The following is a 23,283-nucleotide window of genomic DNA, read 5'->3' on the forward strand; positions in this document are numbered from 1 at the left end:
CCTTGTGGGATGGGGGGTGGAGGTTAGGTCTGCTAGACAACACCGGTGTCGAGGCGAGGGATTTGACGCTGTCGACGGCAAACCTACCGGCATCTCACCCTCTAGTCAGCGTGAGAAGCAATCTCCCTACGCAAGTCCCTCTCTGTGGCTATCCCTCTCGATGGCTATCCTTGCGAAAGTCCCTCTCGGCTCTCGCACAGTTGTTAGGGTTTGGGGACAAGGTGTTTTTGTCAAATTTCAATGATCTACGAAGCACCAGATCTCTCTCCCTCAATCGTCACATCACCATCCACGTTAGCACTACATCATATGCGCATTTCGTGAAACAAAAAGCCGTTGGGGGATTCATTTCTTTGGTGTTTTCTCGATAAACGATTGCATCGCACCAATAGCGCCACATCATATGCGCATTTCGTGAAATGCGAAGCCATTGGGGGACCCATTTCGGCTTATTAGTGTTTTTAAGATAAACGATCGCACCAAACATGCATTTAAATTCTAATAAACGTTTATCACGCCAAACGCTGAGGTGGCGCCAAGAAGCGGCGTTTATTGAAAAAACGCCATGAGCGGCGTTTATCGAAAAATCGCCCATGATTCCAAACACAGCCTTGAATTCGTACTGGTGGGAAGTGGGAATATCTCCTTTTTTTTCATTCATTCGTGGAGAGATATTCCCGATATGCGGCTTTAGTGGCTTGTTGTAACATGTTGGACGCGTTGGCAATAGAACTGAGCTCGTAAATGGCAGGGATCCTCCCATTTTCCCTTCTGCAATGGTTATTGTGGTCTATCCTCCGCATAAACCCTAATAAACCCCTGCTCTCTCTCTCTCTCTCTCTCATACGGCCATTCGCTTGGAAGGAATGCAATCTCTTAGACCCCTCAACGCCAGAGTCTTCCCTACGACAAGTCTTCTCTGCAAACATGTGTTCTACTACAGCTTCACTCTCATCAGGAGTATGTCACAATCCACTTCAATCCCTAAAAAGATCCAAAGGGTACGTGACCATGGCTACGATAACTACATGGAAGTTCACAAGAAGATCCTCAAGGTCCTAAAATTCCAAGATCTCATCCTCACTCAACCAAACCAGGCCATCTGCACTGCCCGCCTCGACACCCTCTCCCGCCGTCTTGGCTTCAAACAATACGAAGCCGGTGCCTTTGTCCTCAAATTCCCCCATATATTTGAAATCTACGAGCACCCAATTCAGCGAATTCTCTATTTTCGTCTCACCCGGAAGGCCATCCTCCAAATTGAGCAAGAAAAGCAAGCTCTAGCGGCTCAAATCCCCGATGCAGTCACCTGTCTTCGGAAGCTGCTTATGTTGTCCAACACGGGTCGCCTCCGCCTCGAACATATACGGATTGCCCACCTCGACCTTGGTCTCCCGGAAGACTTTGAATTCTCCGTAGTTCTCAAGTACCCTCAATATTTCCGGCTATTCGATGCCACAGACACGCGTTCAAAGTACATTGAGATTGTTGAGAGAGACCCCAGTTTGGCTGTTTGTGCAATTGAGAAGCTGAGGGAGAAGGAGTATAGGGAGAAAGGAATTGATGCAGAAAATAGTCGGTTTTCATTCATCGTCAACTTCCCGCCTGGGTTTAAGATTGGTAAATACTATAAGATTGCTGTTTGGAAGTGGCAACGGCTTCCTTACTGGTCACCGTATGAAGACGTGTCGGGTTATGATCTCCGGTCGCTTGAGGCGCAGAAGCGTATGGAGAAGAGGGCTGTTGCAACAATACATGAATTGTTATCGTTGACGGTGGAGAAAAAGATTACTTTGGAGAGGATTGCGCATTTTCGGTTGGCAATGAACTTGCCTAAGAAGTTGAAAGAGTTTCTTCTTCAGCATCAGGGGATATTTTATATCTCCACCAGAGGGAATCATGGGAAGCTTCACACTGTTTTCCTTAGGGAGGCTTATAGGAAAGGAGAGTTGATAGAACCTAATGACTTGTACTTGGCAAGGAGAAAGTTGGCCGAGTTAATTTTGTTAAGCCCTAGGAAGGCTCATGTGGATAGAGAATTGGGTAACCTTAGGAGAGATAGAGAACAGGATGAAAGGGCAAGAATCAAAAGCGGATATGCTGAGGAAAGATCTGGGAGTTTTATGGTTGAAGACGAGTTGGCAATGCATGGAGAAATTGGCGTGGATCCTGATTTTAGCGAGAAAGAAAGAACTACAGATGAGGACACTCACTTCAGCGATTAACTTGGATTATATTCAATGGCCTTGGAATATTTGGAGCCTCACCCATTTCAATCTTTCGGAAGCCTCAATATCCTTAACCCGAATGCTTGTGATTTTGCCTACAAAAAAATCACAAGTTCTCAGTTCCTTAGTTCCTGAGTGGCATTATTAGAAAAGTCTTAAATTGAAACTCAGAAGTTTCTACATAGTACTGACCATGGGTCATTTTATGTGCTATAAATCTTGGAGATTCTCATTTTTGGGTGAGAATCATTTTGAAGAGTTTATTCTAAGAGAATGTCTCTCCTTTTTGTGGATGATTGAAGCACAATTAGGGGAGATCCTTGATGAAAAAGCTTTTTATGACAGGTGAAGCATTGACATTTATTTGTCCCTAAGTGAAATATTCTTTGAGCTTTAGAATGCTCAATGATGTCTAAGAATGACAACCATTGACACAGGGAGAAATAGAATTGCAATATCCTTAGTCCTTAAATAAAGTGAAGGTTACATCAAGTTTGAGCTGAAGTTGGGTATTGAAGTAGAAAGTTGAAGTCCATTGAAGAGGTCTTGCTCTGAAGAGATAACTCCTCATGGCCAAATTGCCGTAAGTTACTTCAGATGGTCACTTCTCTGATGCCCCTGAAATAGTGCCAATTTTTCCCTTCTTGTCACATTTATCTCATGATTTTGATCATTGTGAAACTTTGCTTGGGAAAGATACTTAATGCAGGATGTATTTTCAACTGAATCTGTATATGCATGATAAAGAGGAATAATTAATATACTGCATAAAACAGTTGTTGCAGAATGCTTATCCAATTCATACTCTTTGAATACTTGGATTGAATATTGTAGATGTCTATATAGGAAATTGAGGTGATTAGATGGATATCAAGTTTCAGAAACTGGGCACCTAGCAGCAACAAAAAAAAGAAAGAAAAAAGGAAAGGAAAGAAAGAAATAAGCTTCGGAAACTAGGTGGATTTGCATGGAATGCAAACTTGTACAGTTTATAAATTTAAGACCTAGATTCATCAGGATTCTAGTTGCTCAACAAGCATTCATTCAGACATGGAAACTTCTTGAATTATCCATATAAAAAATTTACAATTATGCAGAGGTCATCAGGAATAAACCTTATTTTACATAGTATCTTTTGACCTTTCAAAAAAAGTTAGATAGTATTTTTTGACCTCTAAAGCTACTGAGGTGAAGGGATGAGGAGGGGGGGGCGTGGGGAAACTTCAAAATTTTATTAATAGTAGCAAAAATAAGAATTCACAAAAAGAGGGAGAAGGGGGCGAACTGAATCATTCCCCTTAACATTATATATGCATTAAGACACCAAACAACCCAAAAAATAAAGGTTGTTTCCAAATGGTGGTTTCAACTATCTGGAGTCTTTCGAGGGGTGGACCGGATATGGACCTAACATTTGGCATTTTTTTAGCACAAAGTGGTTGCTCACAGACTTGAACCTGCATTGGCAGCCTGTGATTTTACGATTACACTAAGCACTGGCCTACCCCAAACAACCCAATTAAATTAAAATGAAACCTTGGAGCGGGGGGACAGAAATCTTGCCCCATCCTACTGTAAGCATATCAAAATTGAAAAGAGAATTTGGAAGACAAAACAGAGATAATATCTTACTCAAATGTAAGGGAGCCCAGTTGCATCTTTAAGAATAGTTTTTTGAGATACTTGGCTACTTTGCCTCATTTTGTGTGCAGTGGCACCTCAAGCAAATATCTTAAACCTATTTAACCTTCATTTGCTTCCTCCAATTTTAAAGGGGGAAGGGGGAAGAATTAGATGTGGCAATGGAGGCTGTTGTTTTTTTACTAATAAAAGATTGCATTATGGAGACTGTCTTATGGAGTGTATGATAGAAGAAATGCGAAGATATTTGGAAACAAAATGCAAGATGCTATCCTAATTATTGACCTGGTGATTGTAAGAGTGCCTTATTGAGTCTTTTACTAGTGAGTGATTCTGGGGTGTCTCAATGGATTCCATCCTTAGAGGCTGGTAAGTTGTGGCTGGTTACACTCCTTATTGAAGATGTCTGCTTTGGGCATGGAAGATTCCAGCCATAAGGAGAATAAAATTAAATGATGGCTGTTCCATTAGTAATGTTGGACCTTCTGGTATTGAAGGAGTGTTTAGGGGCAAATCAGGTGCCATTATCACAAGCTAATCTGATCCAATTGGTGAAAGAATCTTGATTAGGGCTAAAATTGGCATGTGACTCATGTAGGAGTGATTTAATTGACAAAGGGGACTGCAAGTTATAATTGACTGGCTGTCCACTAGAGCATCAGGCTCGTTGGTTCTTAGGCATAATCACATAAGAGAAGGACGGACATTAACCTCTAGCATGAACTGCTTGTTTGCATGTATCCCAATATCAGAAAATGATTTGGCTGGTGCTTCTGCAAGGGGAGGAGTGTTTTGGATCTTTGGTCTTAATGTGATAGACTTGGGGTTTAAGCCCCAATGCAGGTATATGCTTTGATTTCTGGTCACTTGGTATTATCCACTATTGTTGATACAATTTGAACACTGAAGTTCTTTTTTCTTCTGATGTCATCAATAATGATTTCTACTCAATACACAAACACATAGCTGGTACCTCTTCTTATGTCATCCCTTGTTTTACTTGCCCTGGCGACATTTTTTATATTTGTGTTGTTGCACTTTTTACTTTTATGGAGTGTTTATTCATTCATTTCTGCTGGAGCCTGGAGAGTTCACTTCTGTCTTGTTGCAGTTTTTTTTCTTTGTATTCCTTGGTGTATAGATAACAATGTAGAGCTGCTACAGAGTTTGGGGTATAGATAGCTAAAAAAGAAAATTCATTAGAAAGAAAGAAAAGATACAAACAGAGGTGATAAAAAATCACCAAAGGAGAAAGAAAAAGCCACCTCGAAAGCAACCTTACAAAAACAAACCCCACAAACTCCCTACATTTTTTAGCTTTCTTCTGCTCTATTCTACACATTAAAACTATATGCTTCTTGCACCATTTTGCTGAATGTTAGTCAAAGTTTTCCTTGTCATACCCACTACATAATGCAACTATTTGATGGATTTATCCATTGAAGGATGCATTGGATGATTTGGAAGAGCATTCTGTTACATTACAAGGGACTGAACTCTTCCTTTTGTGGCTCTGCTTGATTCAGAAACTGGAAGAACAGTGAATCAAAGAAATTTTCCTACCTTTTTTTATCTCAACTTGCAGGTGGAGCTTGCTTTCTTGGCTCTCCATGTGTCTGCATTTAGAATACATTTCTATAGCCTGATGATCTATAGGTTATGATGTTTGTGTTTCCTGTGCTGATAGATATATGAATTGGATAGCCATCTTAGGATGAAACTTGTTGCAGGTGTTTTTTTTTTAATCACCAATTTGCTTTGTATGGAGAAGGAAGGTTAGTTTTTCAAAGTTCTGAAGAACCTACTCGAACTTAACCCCCTTCCTGTGGCAAAAACCCAATACATGGGTTTGTTTCAATTTCCTAGTGATTTTGAACAGCAAGCCAAATTTCTTCATTTAGAGCAGGATGGGCAGTCAAGAAACATGTCCAGAAAATGAATGTGGCAGAAATGTTGTTAGTAAACCTAGCAGATTCTAGGTTGAAGTAGAGAAGAAGAAAGAAAAGAGAAAGAAGAAGAAGAAGAAGAAAGAAAGGTTCGGCCAAACTAGAAGAGAGTCAAAATCACTCTCCCCTAGCTGACCCACTTGTATTTATTCAAAAACATAGAGTTACAGGAAAGACCATTTTGTCCCTCATAGAAGATGGGACACATAACTTAAACTCAGATACAATAGACCTTTCACTCTCAAGCAGATAATCCAGAATGACCAAAATACCCCTGACTCGAGCATTCTAACACTCCCCCTCAAGCTGGAGAGTATATATCATATAGTCCCAGCTTGTTACAAATGTAATCTATTCTTCCCCGAGACAATCCCTTTGTGAGAAGATCTGCCCACTGATTTCCTGAGCTCACATGAGATGTGGTTATCACCCCACTTATTACTTTATCTCTTACAAAGTGACAATCAACCTCGATATGCTTAGTTCTCTCATGAAAGACGGGATTGGAAGAAATGTGAACAGCAGCTTGGTTATCACAGTATAATTTCATGGGTTTGTCAATTGAGAATCCCATCTCTTGAAGCAAGTTCTTCAGCCATACTAGCTCACATGTGGTATGGGCCATAGCCCTGTACTCTGCTTTTGCACTACTTGCCACCACTGTTTGTTTCTTGCTCTTCCAAATTACAAGATTGCCACCGAGGAAGGTACAATACCCTGTAGTTGATCTCCTGTCTGATATAGAACCAGCCCAGTCAGCATCTGTGTACCCTACTATCTCAAGAGTTCCTCCACTTTGGTATAACAAACCACGACCTGGAGCACCTTTTAGGTACCTAACAATTCTCAGAACAGCTTCCCAGTGAGGAACCCGAGGATGTTGCATAAACTGGCTCACCACACTCATAGCAAATGATATATCTGGTCGGGTAATGGTCAGGTAGTTCAATTTGCCCACCAACCTTCTGTATCTTCCAGGATCATCAAACTCTTCACCCGCATCAACACTCATCTTGGCATTGAGTTCCATAGGAGTCTCTGCTGGTTTAGCACCTAACAACCCTGTTTCTTCAAGTAGATCAAGAACATATTTTCTCTGACATAGGTTGATCCCATGTTTTGACCTCGCAACCTCTATTCCCAGGAAATATTTCAGCTTCCCCAGATCTTTCGTATTGAAGTGATCCTGTAAGAATTTCTTCAACCTGTTGATTCCATTGCTATCACTCCCAGTTCTGACAATATCATCCACGTACGCGACTAGCAAGATTTTCCCATCCTTTGAGTTATAGCTGAACACAGAATGATCAACCTGACATTGTTTCATCCCAAAGGCTTTCATCACTTCATTGAACCTGCCAAACCAAGCACGTGGAGATTGTTTCAGTCCATAAATTGCCTTTTTGAGCCTACACACTTTGCCAGACTCCCCCTGAGCAACAAACCCTGGTGGTTGCTCCATATACACCTCCTCAACTAGATCACCATGCAGGAAGGCATTTTTGATGTCAAGTTGTACAAGAGGCCAATCATACATAGTAGCTAATGAAATCAGCACCCGAACTGAACCAATCTTAGCCACAAGAGAAAATGTCTCCATATAATCCACACCATACATCTGAGAATAACCCTTGGCCACCAACCTCGCTTTCAATCGCTCCACACTGCCATCAGGAAGATGCTTCACTGTGTAGACCCATTTACACCCAACTATGTGCTTACCGGAAGGAAGAGCGGTGAGTTCCCATGTGTCATTATGTTGTAGAGCAGAGAGTTCTTCTTCCATGGCTTGCCGCCACCCTGGGGAGGCAAGAGCTTCCTAGACAGTCTTGGGAATGGGAACAGATGAGAGTAATGATATAAATTTGCAATGGGAAGCAGAAAGGTGAGCAGTAGAAACATAGTGTGAAATGGGGTGAGTACAAGTACGTTTACTTTTTCGCAGAGCAATAGGAAGATTAGGATCTGAAGGAGAAGGAGCAGTAGTAGGATCTGTCGACAGGGGCTGAAGTGGAGGAGGGCCCAATGCACTTCTACAGGTATACACTTGAGTGATTGGCGGCTTCTCAGTAGTAACAGGCATAGGATGTGCATCTGCAGTAGAAACAGGAGCTATTGGAAAGATGTCCACAACAGGTACAGGAAGGGGAACCACAGAGGGAGGGGAAGAGATCCCAGCATTTGAGAAGAACGGAACTGACTCAAAGAAGGTGACATCAGAGCACACAAACGATTTATGGGATTTTGGGTTATAACACTTATACCCTTTCTGAGTCCTTGAGTAGCCAAGAAAGATACACTTAGTAGCTCGAGCATCTAGCTTGTCTAACCCAGGCCCCAAGTGTTGAACAAAACAAACACAGCCAAAGATTCTTGGGGTAAGAGGAAATGGAGATAAAGTGGGAAACAACACGGAGAAAGGGGATTGACTTCCAAGGATTGACATGGGCATCCGATTGATCAGAAAACAGGATGTAAGAACAGCATCACTCCAAAAATGTTTTGGGACATTCATATTAATCATCAAGGATCGAGCAGTTTCAAGAAGATGTCGATTTTTTCGTTCAACTACACCGTTCTGTTGTGGGGTGTAGGCACAAGAAGTTTGATGAATGATCCCATGATGTTCTAGGATTGCTGAAATGGTGGGGAGTTGTATTCTTTGTCATTATCGGAGCGAAGAATTTTAATATGAACACCAAATTGAGTGCGTATTTCAGCATAAAATTTTTAAAAAATAGGGAACAACTCACTACGATCTTTCATAAGATAAATCCATGTCATCCTTGAAAAGTTATCAACAAAGATTACAAAATACTTATACCCATTGTATGACACCACTTTAATTGGACCCCATACATCGGAATGAACTAAAGAGAAAGGACTTGAGACACGACTATCAACTCTTGGACTAAATGAGACTCTATGATGTTTACCCAATTGACATGACTCACAATCTAATGATGAAAGATGACTCAAGGAAGGAACCAATAACTTCAAGGCCTTGAGAGAAGGATGACCAAGTCTGCAGTGCCATTGAAGAGGAGTAAGAGATGACTGAAAAGCTACTGGAGGACCACTATTATCAAGGTAATATAATCCACCTGCTTCATGCCCTCTACCAATCTTCCTCCCCGTCTTGAGATCCTGAAACACACAAGAAGGGTAGAAGGTTACAGAACAATTAAGAGACTTGGTTAATCTGCTGACAGACATAAGGTTAAAAGGAAACTTAGGAACATATAAAACAGATGATAAAGGCAAGGAGGAGGGATTAACATCACCAACACCACAGATAGGAGATGTAGAACCATTAGCAAGTGTAACTGTTTGAGGTGTGGAGGAGTGGGAAAAGGAAGAAAATACATCATGAGTCCCAGACATATGGTCCGAGGCCCCGGAGTCAATGATCCAGTGTGAGTCTTTGGAAGCTAAGCAAGCCATACCTGACTGGGCAAGTGTAGCGGTGTTCTGCTGAGATGTTTGAATGAACTGCTCATATACTGCACGTGGTACACTCACCATTTCCTTCTCAGAAGCACAAGTAGATGTGGAGAGGATTGGGTAAGTTTGCTGACTTTCAGTAATTGTGTCACTACCCTTAGTCCTAGCATAGTTAGCCCAAGTGTTGGGTGCACCACGCAAATCATAGCAGAAATTAACTGTGTGCCCCTCTAAACCACAATGTGTACACTTTCTCTGAGTACTCCTTCCTCTTCCCCGACCTCCCCCTGAGTCTCAACCTCTAGTCCGACCACTAGCCCTGCTAAACATGTGACCACCACGGTTGCTTGGGAGTCCACTCCTGACACCACCACTTCTATTTCCACGACCACCCCCTTTAGTCACTACCAAACCAGATCTGTCAAAGAGAGAAGAATGTTCTACCGACTCAATGGATGTCCTCTTAAGACGAGCAAAAACTTCTTCAAGTGAGGGAAGAGCAGATCCTCCCAATATTTGTGCTCTGACAGGCTCATACTCAGCCTTCAACCCCACAAGAAACCTTGTCACATCAAGCTGCTGCTGTTGTTGGATCTGAACATCTGATGTTAGAGGATGATACACATTAAGCTCATTACGAATGTTCCTCAAACTTGCATAGTACTCTTCTAAGCTTTAACTCCCTTGCTTCAAATTGAAATACTCTTGGTACAACTGATACACCCTATTTGTATTGTCTTGTCCAGAGTACAACTTCTTAGCACGATCCCAGATTTCCTTAGTTGTATCTAGGAACACGAAGTTCACACTAATCTTTGGTTCCATGCTGTTCCAGAGCCATGTCATTATCTGTGCATCTACTTGTTCCCAGTCACTGAACCCAGGGGAATCAGAGGGAGGTTTCTCCTCTCTTACATGTTTTACCTTTCTCTTGGCCTTCAAGAACACCTCCACAGATTTTGCCCATGGTATATAATTCTCACAATTCAACTTAATGGATGTCATTTGAACACTTAGATAGTTTGGGGAAAGCATGACACCTGTTTTGTTATCATTCCCATTTTCAAATGAAGCCATCTTAATTATTTCACCTTCAAATATACAATACAACCTCACACTCTTTCACAAGACTTATCTCACTTATAACACCACCAATTCCAGCTTCTTTAAATACACATTACACACCACACACTAAGGCTGAAATCACTCAGTCTTCACATCAAACACCTGGGCTGCACACTGCAGAACCATTCACCATCAACACACTAAGACTGAAATCACTCAGTCCTCACATCAAACACTTGGGCTGCACACTGCAGAACTGATTACACACAAGGTATAGGAGATCACTTTTAAATATTTTGAAACATAGATACACCAATCACCACGACACAACCACCACCAATCTACTGCTGTTGTGAACTTCAGCAGTCGACAACTCTTCTTTCAACATACATACGAAGAGAAATGCAGAGGAACACGACTGAGATGCATATCAGTCACACTGAGCACCACCACCACAACCAACTTTTGAAACAAAAAGAAACATTCACAGTCCCTTGGACAAACAGCAGTAGTGTTCATACCTGTCCACATTCAGCCCTCTTCGATACTGAATAGAGGGTTTAGTATTACCACTCCAACGACCACCACAGCAACGACTGGAGGCATCCTCACCTCCAGGCCCACAAAACGACAACTCCTTTTCAGCCCCTTATCGAACCTCCACTCAGGTCAGTCGAAAAGGAAGAAGATGACTGTGAAAGTTGGCGGCGAACCCAGAAAGAGAACAGCAGCAAGAAAGAAATGATGATACAACCTTACAGCTCTGATACCATGTTAGTAAACCCTAGCAGATTCTAGGTTGAAGTAGAGAAGAAGAAAGAAAAGAGAAAGAAGAAGAAGAAGAAGAAAGAAAGGTTCGGCCAGACTAGAAGAGAGTCAAAATCACTCTCCCCTAGCTGACCCACTTGTATTTATTCAAAAACACTCCCCTAGCTGACCCACTTGTATTTATTCAAAAACATAGAGTTCAGGAAAGACCATTTTGTCCCTCATAGAAGATGGGACACATAACTTAAACTCAGATACAATAGACCTTTCACTCTCAAGCAGATAATCCAGAATGACCAAAATACCCCTGACTTGAGCATTCTAACAAATGTGAATGCTAAAATGAATGAGTGAAAAAACTAGAAATGATAGGATTTGGAATGAAGTTATCCGTAGGAACCTATGAGTAGCTCCAATAGGTGATAAAATGAGAGAGAGTAGACTAAGATGGTTTGGGCATGTGCATAAAAGACCACCAACTGTGCCAGTTAGAAGAAGTGATCTGTTACACATTGAAGGGTCTAGAAGAGCTCGAGGTAGACCAAAAAAGGACATGGGTAGAACTTAGTAGTAGTAAGAAATGATTTAAGCACTAATAATTTAATAGTGGATGTGGCTTTAAATAGAATGGATTGGCAAGACAGGATTCATGTAGCCAACCCCATATAGTTGGGATAAGGCATGGATGATGATGAAGCCAGATTCCTTCATTTGTATTTCAAAGGTGTCATTGCTTATAAGAATTAAAAAAAAAAAAAAAAACTAATACCTTTGAACTTTGGGTTGGTGTCTTTTTAGCAGGGCTATGACATATAAATGTAGTCACTTGACAATTTCAGCTGCATATGAAGAGTGAAGAGTTTCTGCTGCTGATGGATTGGCATCTCCAGGTGTGTAGGATTGTAAGGTTCGTTAAAACTGGCAATAAAAAACGTGATATAGCTTATCTAAGGAATCTTTTCCTGTATTGTCCACTTTGCAGTTGGTTTGAAATTCTTTAATGATCCAACTTTTATGTGAAACCCATTAGCAATTTTTTACATGCCTCCTAGTGCTACTCTTTTTTTTTTATTATTAGAAATGGTAACTTTCATTAAGGATATCAAAAAACGTTTTACACTGTCAACCACTCAGACAAAGAGTGTTGACCTCAAAATAACATTAAGAATTACAGTACAGCCCAAAAGAAGTTTTCCCTGAAAACTCCATGCTTTGCCAAGCCATCTGCCACAGAGTTTTCTGTTCTCCTTACCCATTTGAATGTTACTCCAACTTCCCTTGCCAAGCAAATTATTTCCCTTTTTTGCTGTCTAAACTTCCATGCACCCAACTTCTTTGTTTGCAGCCACCCTATTAACAATTTAGAGTCCCCTTCCACCTCCAAGTTCTGAAATTCCCATTGCTTGGCAAATCTCAGGCCTTATAGGAGAGCCAAAATTTCAGCTCTCATAGAGTCTCCAACTCCTATGGGACCCGAGTATAGTGCCACCATTCTGCCCTCCCCATCCCTAAAGACTCCCTCAACTCCCGAGGGTCCTAGATTACCCATGGAACTTCCATCAAAATTTAATTTAACCCTTTGTTGTGCTGCTAGTGACCAAGAAGGCTAAAGGACAGGCTGTCTGGTTGAAGAGTTTTCTACTGCTAACCAACCCCTTTGTATATCATCCACTGAAAAGTCTTTAAATAAGTCACCTACTTTCAGCCAGTGTATGACTTTAATGGCTACGCAATCAATGATTTGTTCTATCGATCTTTGTGCCCCTTGGAATATTTTGTTATTCCTTTCTTGCCATAAGGCCCAAAGGATGGCTGCTCTTGTTGCCCTCCACATCACTCTTCCCTTTTCCTTTGACAGTAGGAAAAAACTTGGGTTGAATAGACTTGTCACATCCGGGGGAGGAGTCCACCTGCAGCCAAATAAGGCATAAAACCAATTCCACACACAAGAAGCAAAGGGACAAGAAAGTAAAAGATGTGTAACTTTCTCACCATTTCCCAAACATAGGCAACATACATGAGGGGAGAGGCAATGATTCAACCTTCTTTTTTGTAAATTATCCAAAGTATTAATTTTCTGGAGCACCACCTCCCAACAAAAGGCTCTTATTTTTGGGGGTACAGGACTACACCAAACTACCTTTGTAGGAAAAAGGAGCCTCCTGGATGTGAGGAATGAAGGAGGGCGGAGAAAAAAGAGGCACAGGTATAGGAGTCAGAGGGGGACTCTGACCAGATCCTGCTGTCTTGGCAAGAGAGCTCCAGGAATGCAGTATTAAGAAGGGAGTTTAGTTCATCTTCTTAGCCCATTTCATGTTCCCTTAACCCTCCTAGTGCTACTCTTTGTTATAGCTGTCGTAGTGGGTTCCATGTGTAATGGATGATGCGTACCAATCATTTCACTCATACAGGTCCATTTGATTATTAAGATGATGAACTAAGATTCTGATAACAATTACAGTAATTTAGCATCTTAAATCAGTTATCGTATTTGCTTCTCCCATTTAAAGGGATATGCTATGTGACCTACTATATCATTTGGTTATTACTTTTTTAAGGAACCATTTGGTTATTACTTTGTATTTAAACATCATCTTTTAAGAATTTACGTGGGCATTTTACCTGGTTAGCATATTTGAAAGACAATTTTATCGCCTTAGTGGAAATTGCTAAGTGCTAAGGGCTCCAATTCATTGCCTGAGTAAATCATTTCTCTTTCATTTATAAATGTCTTGTTCTTCCTGCTTCCTTGAAGTAGGAAATGAGAAATCCATTTGTTGTTCATGCAAATGTCAGTTACCATCAAGGTTTAAAATGTCGATGTCAATGGAAATGTCGCTTACCAAAATATAGGATATATGTCGGAAATGTCGGAAATGTCAAGGGGAAATATTGTAAAAATTAGAGACATTGTGGAAATATTATGAAATATGTGGAAATATGCAAAGATATTTTGTAAAATGATAAAAGAAGCATTAATGCATATTTCTAGACTATTATCTTATTCCCAACCATTATATAAAGCTAAGAAACTAAGATCAATAACAAATTAGTAAATGACGATTTACTGATTTATTATGCATTTTGATGTTTTTACAAGGTTATCTGATATTTTCTTTTCTTATTTTTAATTCTGATTTATTATAAATTCTAATATATTTATTTCACACTAGTAAATAGAAATACATTTATTCTGATTTTTTAAATATTAAAGTTATAATGCATTATGTTTTATTATAAATTTAATAAACTGATTCTCCTTTTTGTAGTATTAAGATCATGATAAATTCTGAGTTCTTATAAAACTTAATGAATTTATTATGATTTTTAATACTAAATTTATAATAAATTATGATTTAGTATAAAATTTATTGAATTTATTCTGATTTTTTATATTAAATGTAGAATATGGTTTACTATAAAATTTAATAAACATTTTCTGATTTTAATAAATATTTTGAAAAATACTAACTAGTTAATATTTTATTACTTGAAAAATATTTTATGTTTTATATTATAAAGTAATTAATATATTCTTTTGTTTTTATATTTTGTTTATTCTTTTTATAAATATTTTATTTGAAATATTAAATAGAAATTATTAATGGAATAATCTATATTAATATACTGTATTATATTAATATAATATACTGATATATTATATTTTTAATGTACATTAGTCAACATCTTGTCTACATAATAGGAAAAACTGTATTTTTTTTTGTTATTTGGACCGATTTGGTCGACATTTCCAAAATATAGGAAATGTCGACTGACATAATGTAATTTTTATATTACCATCCATTTTCATGTCGGTGAGCCTCGACATCGACATATGTCGGGCGACATTAGCGACATTTGGCAACATTTGAAACCATGGTTACCGTCCAAATACTTATATGTCCATCCACCATTTGTTTACAAACTGATCCATTTATAATTTTTAGAAAAGAAACATATTTGCAAACCCATCACTTCCAAATATTTTTTTCCTTTTGACATGCTGTGCACATTTTTTATTTGTATTACAATACATTATCACACTATGACAGCACTTACTCCAAAAGCAATTACTCCAAAAGTAAATTCTCCATATAATGTATAATAAACACATGTACATATAAGGTTAAAAGTTTTGGGTTTTTTAGGCATTTAGTCATGTATAAATGGAGAAATGTGAGTGAAATTTGTAAATTTTGCTCAAAATCCAGAAAATATGAGAAAACTGGAAAAATTAAAATTATTAGTAAAACATAAATTTATTTATAGTGTTTCATGAATGTTAAAGGGGAATCTCAAGCCCAAGTGAACCAACACATTATGTACAACAAATGATAAATAGAGATTGATGACAAAATCTAATTTATTATCCTGAGATGAAAATCCTTATAAAGAAAACATCGTTTCTAACTCCTTTTCTTTGTGATTCTCTAAAATCATATGTATCTTGGATTATGCAGCTATATTAAATAAAAATATCAATTATTACTATGATTATTATATTACTGTATGGTTATTATAAAGTGCTTCATATTCTTAAATTAATTATTTAACTAATGAAGCTGATAGAAGGTGGTGGGAATGGTCAGGGGATGGCTGCTTCTCCATAAATTCTTTCGTAAAGCATCTCAACAGTTCCAACTTCCAATGTTAGCCCCTTATTCCCATATAAAGTGGTATGGGAATCCACAGCCCCCTCAAAGTTGCCTTCCTGGTTTGGATGGCTGCCTTGGGGAGATGCATGACCAAGGATTTACCATTGAGAAGAGAGCTGAGCATCCAGAGCCTTGTTTGTAATTTATGCCATGAAGTAAAGGAGAGTGCTGTTCACTTATTCATTCATTTCATTTTTTCCCACAAAATTTGGTATTACTTCTTTTAAATCAATGAATCTCAGCTGGGTAAGCCCACATTCTCTCAAGATGTTGCTTGAGGCATGGTGGGTAGATGATCTGTGTCAGAAAGGTAAAGTTGTATGGCTCTCAATTCCTGCAGCAGTAATTTGGTCAATTTGGAGTAATATCCTGCAGCAAGAATTGCAGGATCTTTGAAAGCAAAAGCTGCTCATTGGAGGAGGTGCTCAGCAGGGTGGTGGGAAAATTTGGATCTTGGGCAGCTATCTGTAAAAGTTTCAAGAATTCTTCCATCTGGGACTTTTTGGTTGATCAAAATTTGTTTAGAGGTTGAGGGAGTGGCAGTTTTGTTTTGTTACATATAGCCAGTTTTTGACAGGGGTTGCATTAGGGGTGGCAATATCCAACCCAATCCATTTGACCCAACCAACCCATCCGCCTAAAGTCCATCCAAACCCAATCAGTTGACATGCATGTTGAAACTGGGTCAAATGAAGAGGGTTAGGGTTGGTTGGATTGAGGTTATCCATAGGGTCGTGGCTTATGGTTTCATTGTTGTCATTTTGGTTCATTCTGCAACTCTTACCACCTCTGCCTCTTTTCTGTTTGCTTTGCATACAGGGAAGCATTCATCATAGACACAGGTATGTCTCCCTCCACTCTCTTCTTCTTCATGTTGCCTTTCTTTTCACATGACCAGAGCAAGACTAGATGGCTAGTACTGTTTTTGTTTTGGTCATGGCTTATGTTGTCATTTTGGTTCTTCTGCAAGTCTGCAACTCACCACCTCCACCTCTTTGTTGTTTGCTTTGAATATGGAGAAGCATTCATTGTAGACTCAAGTATGTCTCCCTCCACTCCTTCTGTTGCCTTTCTTTCCACATGTCCAGAACAAGGCTAGATGGCCACCCCTCTCTCTGTGCTTTAGCCACCATTCCTTCCCCCAACCCCCCTTTTCAACAAATAATCGCTCTGGTTGTAGTACCAGAGAATTTTCTTTGTTTGTGCAAATAGATTGATGATCTGTCATTCATGTATGCTTCCTGTTTTCTGTTTCTTGCATTCTGTTTGCTATTATTGTAGCTTTGTTATTATTGGGTATTCTAATGGCTGTAGTATAAAATTTGGGTTGTTTTAAACCTCAACAAGATTAGCAGTTTGACTTTTAGCTTAGCATTAATTTGCAAGTAACCTAGGTTCAGTGGTTTGAGATTTTGTTCTACATTAGGATCTTTCTAATAGATTGCTACTATGGAGCTGTTGGAAGATAATAATGAAGAGGTAGAGTTAGGGGTTGAGCAGGAAAATGAAGTTGAAGAAGATCAGGATGAAGGGGTGATTATGGACGAGACCCACTCTTAAAACAGGTCAATCTATGTGAATGTTGTACTGGCTACAGAAGTGGAGGTAAGTAAACTTTGGGATTGTTCTTTCTAGGAGGGGAGGAGTTTATGAGGAAGGTATTCAAAAAGTTAAATATGAAAAAAGGACAGACAAAATTGTCAACTTGGAAGTCAAGGTACCTCTCTAAAGGTGGAAGGTTCACACTAAGCAAAAGTGCATTAGCTAGTCTTCCAACTTACCTTATGACCCTTTTTCCTATCCCATCGGAGGTGGCAAAGGAAATGGAGAAAAAGATGAGAAACTTTCTTTGGAAACGCTGGAAAGAGACTCACAAGTATCATTTAGTGAGCTGGGATCAAATCTGCAAACCTCAATCACAAGGTGGTTTAGGGTTAAGACATTTGAAGTTGTTCAACATAGCTTTATTGGGAAGTTGGCTGTGGAGATTCTCAACTGAACCAAATAATCTGTGGAGAAAAGTGATAGAGAAGTATGGCCTAAGGAACAATGGGTGGGATGCTGGACCACCCCCTCAAACCTATGGTTGTGGAGTATGGAAAAGAATTTGTAAGGCAGCTAGAAAGATCATCGACTGCATCAGTTTTAAAGTGGGAGATGGAAGAAAAGTGAAATTCTGGTCAGACCACTGGATTGGTGACAGACCCCTAAAAGAGATGTTTCCTGACTTATATACAATGTGACCTTAGACAAAGAAGCCTTAATGGCAGACTCATTCAGACTTCAGGAGATAGCATGTGTTGGACCCTCATCTAGAAGGAGTTTCAATGACTGGGAAATTCAGCAGGTTGCTGACCTTCTCTCTCTGTTACAAAGCCAGCAACTAAATCTCCATTCCCAAGACACAAAAATCTGGAAAGGGACCAAAACTGGAGTTTTCACAGTTAAATCCTTCTATTATAAGCTACTGAGGAGGACTGAATCTCCTTTTCTTAGTCGGGCCATTTGGGGGAATCTAGCTCCTACAAAAATTAAGTTCTTTGTTTGGGTTGCAGCTTTGGAGAGATGTTTGTCTAAGGAAATGTTGATAAAAAAAGAAATGAGCATTCCAGATATCAGGTGCCATCTATGTAATGAGGAGGTGGAGTCAGTTGGACATCTCTTCCTATATTGTAAGTTTAGTACTACAGTATGGAGCCACTTTTTGAAATCCCTGAATCTGAACTGCTGCATGCCAGCATCAGTTAAAGCTCTTTTGGAAGAATGGCAGACTTCTGGACTTTCCAAAAAAGGGAGACTTTGCTGGGCTTCTGTCCCTCCAGCAGTGCTATGGGCTGTGTGGTCAGAAAGAAATAGAAGGCTGTTTGAGAAGAAATCCTCTTCTGAAGCCAACGTCATTAATTTAGCTATAGATGCCATTAGGAGATGGTTGTCAATACATTCTGATTTCAAAGATGTTATTTCTGATCATACTTTTTTGAGAGTGGACTTTTTTTGAGGTCCTTTTTTGTACAGATTCTCATTGTACAAGGGACCAGTTATTAATATAACCATACTTTACCTTCTTTCAAAAAACAAAAGGACAGACAAAATAGATGGGATTCTACCTAAGTAGGTAGTGTTAAGTACTTCCATTGTGGGAATAAAGAGTGGAATCTCTATTGGAGAAGGGTATGAGGTGCCAATATTGGTCTCAGAGGGGGATATTTGTGTGATAACTCCAGAGAAAAAAGGTCAGGCGGACGCTGAAAAGAATTTGAGTGCTGTTATAAGATTTAAAGGTAAAAAGATCACTCATCTAAGTTTCGAAGGGGGAGATTTGTGTGATAACTCCAAGGAGAAAAATCAGGTGGAAGCTAAAAAGAAGTTGAGTGCTGTTAAAAGATTTAAAGGTCAAAAAGATCGCTCATCTAAGTTTCGAAGGGGGTTGGTCCTCAGAAGAAGGTGAAGAAGATAAAGAGGGTCAGCAAGAAGCAAACTGGATTGGGCTCTTTTCATGCCAAAGCAGCTTTGGGGAAAAATGGATAAAGAGTTGTTGGTTCTAAAGATGTTGGTAGTCCCTGCAATCAGGGGTTTTTGGTTGCTGGATAATTGGTTTGTGGCTGCTGTTTTTTGGTTACTTTGGGTTTTGTTGTTGGTTTGTGTTGTTGAGTCTAAGAGTGGAATTCAGATGCGGGGAGGTTTAAGTTGTTAGTTTGAAGCTTTTTTTGGGTGGCTTCTAGGTTCTGTTATGTAGGTTTATTTTTCAATTGTTGAGAAGGAAGAAGTGTTGGTCTTGTCACCTTTTTTTGTACTTTTTGTTTCATTTTAATATTTTTTTTTTCATTTCTTCACCAAAAATTAAAAAAAAAATGGTTTCTCATTTGATTTGTCCTTGACTTTGCCAGTGAATCTGTTAAATCATTTGCAGATCATCTAATCCACCTGAACGGCTGAACCAGGTGTTCATCCTTTGAGCAAAGGATCAAGTCACCTAAACTGCATGTTGATGTAACCATGGAACTTCTTCACCATTTTGCTCCCATCTAACCATCACTTAGGTATCTCCCTCAATTTCCAAATGAAAATAGATCAGAGAAACTGAGTTGAAGAGTGAGGACATATCTGCTATAATGTCATCAACATCTCTTACAGGTTTTGAATATACTATTTGTACCTCACGTGGTTCTAAATATTCCACTAATCTCAGAGTAGCGAAGATTCCCATTATACATCACAGTTGAGTTTGATGTTTTGATTAGCAGTTTTATTTTTGGCTTAGCATGAATTTGCAAGTAACTTAGAGTTAATGTTTTAATTTACCTGAGCTAAGGTAGTTATTTAATTTTACATATTTGAGCCCTTTACCACCTATTAGAAAAGCTATTAGTGCTCAACTCTAGATATTGAAACTAGCACAAACAATTAAAAGATTTGAAACAGGATGTCCATAATAAAGCTAATGTAATAAATTTCATGATCACTCTCAGCAGCGGCGGTTCTTTGCTCTCTCTCTCTCTCTCTCTCTCTCTCCTGTCTTCCCGCCACCGCCACTGCAACTCTCAGCAGCGTCGGTTCTTTAATAAATTATTTTTATTTTTTATAAATTATATTTGTATTAATTATTAATTATTTTAAATTTTATTAATTATTAAATATTTTAATAGTTTTAAGATATTAATTTGATAATTATTTTTTTTATTTGCTTCATGGTCTTCATTACTATTTTCATTATTATTTTAACTCTTAATAATTTATTTTTAATTTATAAATTGATATGCATTTTTCAATTTTATTCTTATTTTAATAAGTTAATTTTTTATTTTTATAATTCACTTAAATTTTTTCAATATTAGTTTGAATTTAATAAATTATTTTTTTATGAAATAATGCAAATTGAACTCAAAATTACCAAATAGTCTATTTTAGGGGTAAAATAGTAAAATCAATGAATTTCAGATGCTGAAGGTTTGATCCAACATAAAGTCACAAACAACTTTCTTTATTAAGAGCCTCTAAAAAGTTGAAAAGTGATTATGTCTCTTTTCAGATTTCAGACACTTTTAATATCTTTTAACTTTTTAGATTTCAGATTTCAGATTTATCAAACACCACCTTAGTCTTCAAAATATTGCACCGGATGTCTATAACCCAATTCAGCTTATCTTTTATCTTGTTTTAAGAGTTTCAATCAGCTTTATGCTGTCTTATACATGGTTGACATTGTAATGCTCATGTCTTCTTTGTTAAGAGCAATGTTTTCAACCCACCGTTGATCGGGATGGTTGAGCTGTTTGAACCATCACCTTGTCAAGATTCTGGGTCCAGTTTTCCTAAAACCCGCCTTTTGGTAAAAAAACGTCCAACCCAGGTGGACAATTTGACCCAGTCACCAGGTGATCGGTTGCACACTCAATGTATGTGCAAACTTCCGGAGGCCATAACTTGTGTCCTTGGATATCCAATTGGGTGATCCCTTTTTCATTTTGGGTAACTTTTTGGCACCTTGCCCCGCTATTTTCACCAAAAAACCCTTTTTTGGCCTCAAATCCCATATTTTAACATTTTTAAAAATAAAAAATTAGAAACTGAAATAAAAAAATATAATTAAACATAGATTAATACACATATTATATGTAGAATATAATTATGCATTATTTTATTGTTTTTTCTGCCTCACTATTTTAACAGGAAAAAGTTTATGGAAGCATGTTATTCACACCATTTGGTCTTTTGTTCTGGAAACATCTAAGGATTTTGTTTCAATTCTGTCATTTACGGAAGCATGTTATGAATTTGTATTTTCGTGCAATTTCTTCTTTTTGGATAAAATATATTTTATTGAATTGTTTTATCAATTTCTGTGTTTTCTGAATGTTTAAAATATATAATTTTTAAACCATTTTCTGTGTTTTCTGTAGTTTCTGAGTGGCTGAAATATATACATTGAGGAAGCTAGTGTGGAAAACAAGATGGGATACAATGATATGAGAAACCAGTCACTTTTGCGTAGGGAAATGATATAAGAAGGCCAAACAAACTCAGTACAAATGCTGAGAAATGATCTGGTGTTTAGTTCCATAGAGATTAGAAAATATGACTCCATATACAGTTGGGTCTCAGGACTGTGGGCTTTGCAAGATTTTGAGCTTCATTTTCAAGTTTGCCAACTGGGCCTGACCCTAGAGATGACCTAGCCGCTAGATGATTCCGAGATGAGGACCATGTCATATACTCATCTAGTAAGAGTATTGAGTAGGAGCTTTTTCATTTTAATATTTGGAATTTTGGTTTTGAATATCCCTTTATGTAATAAATCTTTGGACCAAGTGTGCTCAACTGAACCTCAGCTTTCCTGAATCTCAGATTCTCAAAGACTAATTTAAGCATTTGCCTAGAATTTTAAGAACTTTTGTATGTGTGTGTGTGTGGATGTGAGGACAAGAATTTTTGACATATAACCTGTTCAATTCATGTCTCATTTTCGTTTGTCTGTTATTACAGGTCCCTAATAAGATGTTGCTAGGCCCAAGTAGTAGAGATGATATCAAAAAGAAATGAATGCCATTAAAAAGGAACTAGAGAGAAATGCATGGAATGGATTGAATTTGGAAAATGTCATATATAGATTTGATGGCCTTGATTCAGAATGTGAAAACAACACATTAAAGGAAGAAAAAGGAACCAGAAGACAGGAGAGTTTCTAGTCTTGATTGCACATTCCCAGATGGGTATTTTTGTATATTTATATCATATTTTTTGATATGTGATTTCTGTTGAAATATCAAATCAACCCTAAGTATCTAATATATATAGGAGAAAGAAAAGTCTGAAATAAGTAGGCCCAAGTTTTGCTTACATTCCAAAATATCGGCCAATAAATCTTGTTACAACATTTATTTCTTTACTGTGACCTGTGGAACAACACTCGAAAATTGAAATTATCTTGCTTTTCTTTTTCCATGGCGGTGGTCTAAAGACTACTAAATTAAAGTTTGAACTTTGAACGGATTTTGCTGAGTGATTATTTTATGAGCCAATTCAAGAAAAAAGAAATTAAATTTGGAAGTTTTGTTGGACTCGTCTTGTCAGTTGTGAAGCAGATGCTTTTGTTTGTATTTTGTGGAGTCATCGGACGCCGTAATTTGGATCCCATCTCTTTATTGTTTGTTTGTCTAATAAAAAAAAGGGGAAAATCGTCAACTTGACATTTGTATTTTAAAGAGAAGACGCGTTATCCAAAACAAAGGGGTGAAATTGTAAATTTAGTGTCTTAGAGCTATGACCATGGCCAAATTCCCAACATGCCCTTTATCCTTTTCTCAACCAGTAAATAGGGGACTAGCCGACTAGGGTTTAGCTTGGGCGGGTTTGGGTTGGGATTTTGTTAAATTTTCAACGGCCCCGACCCGAAGCATTTAGGAGTATTTACATTAATCGAACCGTGGGTTTATTTTCTAAACTGAACAGGTGCCATGGGTTTTTGGAAAATCGTGAATTGAAATGTGATTAAAACCAATTGATTAATATCAGTTTGGTTCTTTAGTTTTTTTTTTA

The 23,283-nt window shown here is 38.3% G+C and overlaps 1 protein-coding gene across 6 annotated transcripts; it reads left to right on the forward strand.

Moving 5' to 3' along the window:
* The first annotated feature begins 718 nt into the window (after positions 1 to 718).
* On the forward strand, positions 719 to 22,135 carry RPD1 (Ubiquitin carboxyl-terminal hydrolase family protein). 6 transcript variants are annotated; one of them, XM_088890559.1, is made up of 4 exons: positions 719 to 2,811; positions 11,891 to 11,982; positions 19,658 to 19,787; positions 21,648 to 22,135. In XM_088890559.1, exon 1 carries the CDS (start codon positions 867 to 869, stop codon positions 2,223 to 2,225), a length of 1,359 nt encoding a protein of 452 aa, XP_088746685.1. In that variant the 5' UTR covers positions 719 to 866; the 3' UTR covers positions 2,226 to 2,811; positions 11,891 to 11,982; positions 19,658 to 19,787; positions 21,648 to 22,135. The 6 variants fall into 6 exon arrangements, with proteins under 6 accessions (XP_088746685.1, XP_088746683.1, XP_088746686.1 ...); XM_088890557.1 differs by having other exon boundaries at positions 11,894 to 11,982; XM_088890560.1 differs by lacking the exon at positions 19,658 to 19,787 and having other exon boundaries at positions 11,894 to 11,999.
* The last annotated feature ends 1,148 nt before the right edge of the window (positions 22,136 to 23,283 follow it).

The sequence above is a fragment of the Nelumbo nucifera genome, chromosome 6 (assembly GCF_055504915.1).
Source record: "Nelumbo nucifera cultivar China Antique chromosome 6, China Antique-T2T, whole genome shotgun sequence".
NCBI classification, from domain to species: domain Eukaryota; kingdom Viridiplantae; phylum Streptophyta; class Magnoliopsida; order Proteales; family Nelumbonaceae; genus Nelumbo; species Nelumbo nucifera.

Excerpts from the sequence above, each read along its gene's own strand:
- RPD1 (XM_088890559.1), top strand. The coding sequence starts at position 867 with ATGCAATCTCTTAGACCCCTCAACGCCAGAGTCTTCCCTACGACAAGT.